Source organism: Nicotiana attenuata, unplaced genomic scaffold (assembly GCF_001879085.1).
Source record: "Nicotiana attenuata strain UT unplaced genomic scaffold, NIATTr2, whole genome shotgun sequence".
Lineage (NCBI taxonomy): Eukaryota > Viridiplantae > Streptophyta > Magnoliopsida > Solanales > Solanaceae > Nicotiana > Nicotiana attenuata.
In genome coordinates this window covers 253,908-262,020 of record NW_017670391.1, presented here as the reverse complement: position 1 = coordinate 262,020, position 8,113 = coordinate 253,908, and the positions used below count along the sequence as shown (strand labels likewise).

Sequence of the window (8,113 nt, the reverse complement as noted above, 5' to 3'; positions counted from 1 at the left end):
GATCTGTTCTACTGTCCAAATGAACAGATGATGTAAATTGACAAATTGGTTGAAATAAAATTTTCCCTTTCGACCAAAAAAAAAAGATTCATTAAACTACTTCCATTAATTATGTTTCTATATATAATTTTTAATTATTAATGTTGTCCTAAAATTGCTAAGTGGCTTCATTTTAGCTTGCCACTTGGCTTAATCACAATGCATACTACTCTCCTTTTAATATAAAGATATAGATAGAATATAGATAATATAGATAATATAGATATAGATTTGCATTACCTTTTTTATATTTTCCTAAAGAATCACCCTAAACATTTCTCTAGCGTATGTTGCATCAAGTAACAACATGGCCTAACTCTGCTAATTTTCGCTCATCTAATTCACAAATGTGAAATTAAATTCACAAACTATTAGAGAATGAATTGACAAGATAATACGACATGCTAAAGTTAGAATGTGATGGCAAGAATTGATTGACGGCGAATAACAGCTACTAGAGTATTACATTTAGAAATATCTAATAGACAAGATATGACAACATGTTGCATTACAAAAAAGGTAAGAAGGTGAAAATAAAATATAATTTAGATAACACTTTCCTAGTTCAACCTAAAAAAAAAAAAAAGAAATAGCAAAATATAAATCAGCTTCTTCATTATTATTTTTTATAATTTTAATTAACTAACTTCTCATTTATGAAATAGTCACCAACTTGGAAACAAATTCTTCAATATTTCTATCTGAACTTCCACCTTCCTCCACAGCATTTTTAGCCAATTCCTTCCATTTCTTTGCATTTTCCTTAATCAATTTTCCTTTCTCTTCTTCCATCACTATCTTTATACATTCTTCAATAACTTCTCTTCTAACAATTCCTTTCTCATCTTGTTTTGCTCTAACTCCCATCTCCCAAATATCTTTCACAAGCTTTGCGTTTGTAGGCTGATCTGACCATTGTGGCATCACAATCATTGGTACTCCCAAACTGATCGCTTCCAGAGTCGAATTCCACCCACAATGCGTGAGAAAACACCCTATTGATTTGTGTTCCAAGACTTGTAATTGTGGACACCATGACACCACTAAGCCTTTATTCTCACTTGCTAATTTTAATTCCTCTAAATAATTCTTGGGAAGTTTGGACTCTTCATTGGATCTAACTACCCACAAGAAGTTCTTGTTGCTATTTCTCAAACCCCATGCTAATTCTTCCATTTGCTCAGGTTCTAATTTGGCTAAGCTTCCAAATGATACATATATTACTGAGCTAACTGGTTGATGGTTTAACCAGTTTAGACATGCATCTGTCATTGGTTTGAACACACTAAGGCCATATTCTTTGTCATTTGGTAGCCTCTTGTCTAGGTACATTGATGGTATAGTTGGTCCAATTGTCTTGATTGGATAGATCCTGGCCATCCAATCAATTACCTACATGTCAAACAATTTGAAACATGATAATCATGTAATTATTTAAATCTGAATACACTGACAATGTAAATTAAGATTTTGTTACAGTAGGCTTTTTTAAATTTGTAATAAATGACTTTTTGTGTTTTAAAACTATTTTGAAATAAGTTCAGTTTGTTAGTAAAATGTTAATTCCTCAGTTTCAAAAATATTGTCTTAATTTGACTTGGCACAAACTTTAAGTCATAACATAACTTTTGAAACTTGTGATCTGAAACTTATTATATTACTTGTGTGGCTATAAATGTTTCTTATTAAGGAAATATTGAAGCCAATCTTTTTAAAATGGACTAATAAGGAAATAGTGCCAATCTTTTTTAAACAAAGGAAATATTAAGACCAGATAGAGAAAAAGCTGTATAGTTTTGGAATCTTCATGAGAATATTCAAGAACATATATGTAGCCAATTAACAAGTTCCAAATGGACCAAACAAACAAAGAAAAGAACAAAAGTAAAATATTTCTTACCTCTTTCTCCAATTCATAGAAGCTGTTGATTAGAACCCAATCCACTTTATCAAGATTCGAGAATTGATTCACCAACATTTCAAGAATTCTTGCTGATTCAGGATTAATTTCAAAAGTAGGTACATCTGAACTCTCAATTGTTACTAATCCAGGAATTGAGATTTCTTCATCAACGTCAGTTGGAGGAAGTTTTAGAACCCCTTTATGTACATGGTAATAAATGTTATCCACTGTACAAGATTGTGTAAAAAAAGCAGCACTAGCTAATCCAAACTTCTTTGCTACTTGTACAGCCCAAGGAAGAAATGGATCGTAAACTATGCAACTCACAGGACAACCAGGAGTCGTTAACGTTTCAATAAGCTGAGACAGAGTGTCAGAGCCAACTTCTTTGAATCTTGTAATATAGGCCGCGAAGCTTTCTGCTTGGTAGATGCCTCCATCATCATAGCCATCGGAGATGGCCTCGATTGATACAGGAGTTGACAATTCTTGCATGTTTTTCAAGAAGGATTTGGTGGCTGCAATAGTGATTTTCACACCTTTGGATTGTAAACGTTTAGAGAATTGAAGCATAGGGTTGATATGACCCTGAGCTGGATATGGCAAGATCAAGCAATGAGCTTTGTGAGTAGTCATCTTTTGCAACTTCTTCTCAATTGATGGCCAAAATTATATTGAAGGGAGTTTGCAAAATCTTGTTGTGGAAATGAGGTTCTTATAGTTTGTTGATAAAGTTTCAAGTGTATGATTTGGACATTGATATTTTGTCAGAGAGTGTCTTGGATTATTCTGATGATTGTCAATACCGATTTGAATTGCCAACATGTGCAATGACACAAGCAAAAGGATGTGCCTAAGGCACTAAGGGTTCGTTTGGTAGGAGGTATTAAAAAAAATAATGCAAGCATTAACTTTATGCATTACTAATACATTGTTTGGTACATCTTTTCAACCTGTGTATAATTAATATCATACTTGGTATTATCCTATGTATAAGTAATACATAGAAAACCATGGCATTAAGGCTATTAATGTATGCATTAGTATGGTTAAAGACATAATTGTCCCTAAAAGTCCCTTAAAGCTATAGAATATGAAGGGCATTTTTGGAAACAACTATGTTTTTAAAAAATTATGCAATGCATTATAATTTTAATACACCATACCAAACAGTAGATAAGAAATGCATAACTAATGCTTGCATTACTAATCATTACTAATACACCTTATTCCGCACTATTCTTATACACCCTACCAAACGACCCCTAAGATTCATTAAGAATTATTATATCGTTAATTGGCCATCCATGTGATTTAGTGGGAAGATACCTTTTGTAATATCTCATAGCTTTAAACATCATCGATATGACAACACGTGAAAATGAGATTTTAATTGATATGAGAAACGGCATTTTAATTGTAATATCCAAGGAAAATGTATTTTTTTTTTACTAGGAATATAACGATTTGTTTCATGTTCTCGCTTGATGATATATCCAGCAGCAAGAGTTTGATATAATATGTTTCTGAATATTTCACCTTTTCAAATAGTACCATGGAAGTGCGGTGCATATTCAAAATGTACTTTGTAAGGTGTTCGCCATTTATTATTGATAGTATAGTAATAATATTAACAGTGATAATAGTTGGATTACTTAATATGAAAAAAGTATGGGTGGAAGAATTTAATAGATCTTAACATATGATATCAATATAAAAGAATAAAGAGATTGACGCATTTCAGTAACACTTGATAAGAAACTGATCATATAGCCCATTATTTAAGGTTAATATATGGAGCACTTCATATTCTATTAAATATTATATCACGCAAAAGAATCCCAAATATTTTTAGATATTTTTTGAAGAAAATTCTATAGAAAATCCTTAAAGTTTATAAAAAAATTATATATTTATATGTCACTTTGATTCGGATTTTTTTACTCAATACCAAATCAAATCAAACTGTACCTACTCGGGGTTTTTAATCGCTTTGGTTTGACTTTTCGATTTGGTGCGGTTTACCAGTTCGGTTTGTACACCCCTAATGTGCAGTATGAGATATTTTTTTTCCCTTTTTCTTTCTTGTTCATTAGCTTTTTTTGTTGTTCTTTTATTTTAGGTTAAGATCAAAATAATAAAATTAGAATTGTATTTGCAAGAACAAAGAATCCGCTGGAACTACGGATAACTACACTTTAGTCAATTCTCCTCTAATTACTATTTGCAAAAACGGATTTTAAAATGTTTTGTTGATTCATTAATCTCTTGACGGCGATAATTTATAGCTGTGGATTTGAGTAAAGTTTAGTCATTTTGCTGTTATAATAGGTAAAATTCAATTACGTACTTGAATGAGACAAGAATAATTTTGTGATTATTATATTTTTAAAGAATAAAGTTTTATTATTTTACTGTTATAGTAAGTAAAATTCAATTACAGTGCAATAAAAAATAATTTTATAATTTTAATATTACAGTAGAAAAAGTTGGTGACTATAAGTGAAATTAATCATCCATTTGATAATTATGACAAGTTTGTGAAAGTGTCTGTATTTTTGTTTCTGTTGTAATTGGGTCCTAGAAATTGAATGAGAGAGCCTACTCCTTTTCTTTGGTTGGTAAAGTAAGACCAACAAATAGAATTCACTTTGAAACTCTTCTGCAAAATTTCTCCTATATTGCACATCTCTCTTCAACATTTAAATATTTACTTTCCAATTTTACCCCTTTTTTAATAATCCAACTTCCAACTTCCAACTTCAAACTACATATATATACCACAAACTACAAAGAATTTGTATGGGTAAATTAAACCATTTAAATGGAAATATTCGCGAAAAAACTCAACCAAATACATATATATATATATATATATATATATATATATATATATATATATATATATATATATATATATATATATATATATATACACCACGAACTACAAGAATTTATCAATTTAATCAATATTCCTTCCCGATGTAATCATAATAATCAGGGGCGGATATACAGTTGAAATTAGGGGATCAGCAGAACTTAATAGTTTTTTTTTTCTTTCAGAACTTCTATTTATGTTAAGAAAATTCACTTTATATGGATAAATATTTATCTAGAATCCAGTAAATTAAAAAATTGCGAATCTAAAACTCATAAACTTAAAATACCGAATTGATAATAATCATTGAATTTTCTTTGTGCTAAAATTCACTTGAAAACAATAAAAACAGAAAAAGGCAAAAAGAAAAAGCTAGCATCATGGCACACGCACGAAGTTGTATCAAATTTGGCACTCGCTCTTTCTTTAATGTACTATTATAAGAGAGCAACATGCCAATTTGATTTGGTATATTTCCATTCTGTGACTGTCATTTTCTATTACGTTATCTCTGCTAATTAATGTATGTTCCACTCTCCTTTAAACTCTCCTATATCTGTTCTTCATTCATTATATAAACTACTTAATTTGCTTTAGTACTTTGTTATTGAGAATTATGCAAGAAATTAAGGATAATTAAGCTTGAGAAAAAGCCACTTCTAAGCTGAATGTTGTGTTTCCATGGTAAAAATTAGGACAGTAAGGTAAGCTGGCATTACTTTTCTATTGTATATACTCTACATAACTTTTTTTTTTAATCGTTGTCAGCTTAATTTAACTTATTATACGAAAGTGAGCACATGTGAGAAGATCCCACTCTTCGCATTTCTCTCCCGGCGAACAAAACATCCAAGACGCATAACACATGGCCATTATCTTACGAGCACTACGATCTTACTAGAAAGAATAAAATTGCTGTAAAACAACCTAACCTACCTATATAATAAAAAAATAAATATTTATCAGTCACCGGGTCTTCAACACAACATGATAGTATAACTTTTTTTGCACTATTAATTTGTAGAAATTAAAATCTTCTTCATTTGCTTTGCATATTCATGGAGACAGAATTTTTTTAATTTATTTTTAATTTTTCCGTATTACTTAGGAAAAACAGCTCATGTCACTCACCCAGGTCCTACTAAATGGACTCTCAAGTAGTGTGCTTTATAGGTACGACGTCACTCATTGCATAATTTTCTTATGTCATTGCACATGTTGGCAATAATAAAGGATTTTTATATTATATAAGCGTCCCCAAAATAATAGCCGACTATATATATATATATATATATATATATATATATATATATATATATATATATATATATATATATATATATATATNCTAAAAATATATGATCTATTTTTATGCTAGTTGTTAGGCAATAGATGCTAAGTGACAAGGTTAGAAAATAAGATAAGAGCTTATAGATAGCTTAGTAACCAAACCGGACAATTGAAGATCGGGGCCTCGAGGTCGAGTCAGATGCCCGATTTAGGTGGTCGATGGAGAATTAACAGTTATTAGAGCTGTGATTGCGGCTCTTTATGACCAATGATGAACAATAAATGAAGAACAATAATGAAGTATAATAAATGTAAGTAAAACAATAAATGTAAGCAACAGAACCAAATAGAGAGTACGTTTGAGTTAGAGAGCAGAAAGAATGTTCTTGTATTGAATGTGGTGTATTGTCTATATGCTTTACAAAATGATAAGGACCCCCTTTATAGATGAGGGAAAATCCCCATATGACACATGCGTAATTATTACATAAGTAGCCGGTACAATCACTCAATCAGCCTGGCGCAGGCTGTCACTGTCCGTGCAAGCGTTGTCAGAAAAAATACTGCTCCTAGGGAACTTTTCGCTTACTTGTGATAGTCACGGTTCGTTCTACCCCGACATAGGGCATGAAGAGCCCTCGAAGACTTCGAACCCCGAGCTATTCCCTCGGCCCCTCGGGGTGAAATTGCGCAATGTCTCGTTGATCGTGAAATCGGTCTTTCCGATTTTAGCCTAATACAGATAGTCCCCGCGTTTTTCAAAGTGAAATGAAGAGAAATGATCTCGAGATCTTGCCCCTCCGATGCTTCCATCGAAGCAAACAGTCACGTCTTGCCGGGTGACTGATGTAACAGACAAGGCTTCTAAAGGTAGTGTCCACACAATCCCCAAAATCTTTGAATTAATAATAATAGTTGGCTGTCTTTTGGTCTGCTCAATTAGGCTTCTATAAATACTCATGCCTTCGCCCCTTCCTTTCTATTGTGTTACCAGACTTCAATAGAGTTTTTTCTTCCTTCCTACCTTTATCCCGTTTTCTTTTCTGAAGCGCGATTTTCCGTTTCTTCTCTGTAACCTTTTGGTAAAGATGGCGAACACTTCCACCTCTATCTCTCAGGAAGACGTGCCTTCCTCTTCCACACTCCCCTCTGAGGGTAGAGCAACAACGTCTTCTGGTGCTGGAGCATGTGTTCCAGAGGTCTTTGAGACGACCTCTGATTTTAAGGTCGAAAGACCTTCTTCGAAGCTGGGGCGAAGTGAGCCCGCGTCTCGATATGTTAGTTTAATAACAGACATCGAGAGGGTGAAAATCGTCTGTCGCTGGGAAGATGTGGTTTTAGTGGAGGTTCCTTCTCGGGGGGAGGATATAACGACGTATAAAGCCGACTTCCTCAGTGTGTATACTTATCCGTTTACCCTTGGCCCGGCGGTGCCATCCATGCCTTCGATAGACCCCGTGATCCTCGACTTCTGCGAACAATACCAAGTGGCCCTCGACCAAATTCACCCATCATTCTGGTGTGTCGTTTACATGATCAGGTATTATACGGATATGATTAAGGGGATGCCCTTCACTCTTGATCATTTGATCAGAATATATAGTCATCGACTTTTTCGGGGGAGGGGGGGGTCTGATTAAGCTCCGTTGCCGGGCCTCGAGGGCCCTCTTTTCTTGTACCGACGAGGCTAGGAACGGGGGGTGGATGAGTCGTTTAGTCCGAGTTAGGACTTCGGACTTGATCCCCGTAGAGAGGATGTCGTTCCCCAAAAGGTGGAACGTGAAGCGTAAGTAGACGTACCTGGCTAATTGCCCATTCCTTTCTTACGAATGCATTCCCTCATGAACTGACTTCTTCGGCTGATACAGCTGCCGCGGTGTACCCCGATGCGGTTAGGAATCTTCCAGCCTGGGTAGCTAAACTGGACTCGATTTGCCCATATGTCGAGCGCGTGTAGCGCGATTTATCCAGGGCTCGATGGGAGGCCAAAGATCACGTTGAGA

General features: G+C 33.9%; 1 protein-coding gene across 1 annotated transcript; it reads right to left on the bottom strand.

Moving 5' to 3' along the window:
* Window positions 1–446: 446 nt before the first annotated feature.
* Window positions 447–2,667, bottom strand: LOC109238755 (UDP-glycosyltransferase 74G1-like). Its single transcript, XM_019405225.1, has 2 exons — window positions 1,940–2,667; window positions 447–1,431 (listed from the first exon to the last, which is right to left on the bottom strand). Exons 1-2 carry the CDS (start codon window positions 2,576–2,578, stop codon window positions 694–696), a joined length of 1,377 nt encoding a protein of 458 aa, XP_019260770.1. The 5' UTR covers window positions 2,579–2,667; the 3' UTR covers window positions 447–693.
* Between the last annotated feature and the right edge of the window lie 5,446 nt (window positions 2,668–8,113).

Excerpts from the sequence above, each read along its gene's own strand:
- LOC109238755 (XM_019405225.1), bottom strand. The coding sequence starts at position 2,578 with ATGACTACTCACAAAGCTCATTGCTTGATCTTGCCATATCCAGCTCAG. Across the intron at positions 1,432-1,939 it reads TCTATGAATTGGAGAAAGAG|GTAATTGATTGGATGGCCAG; the intron begins GTAAGAAATATT and ends TTTGACATGTAG.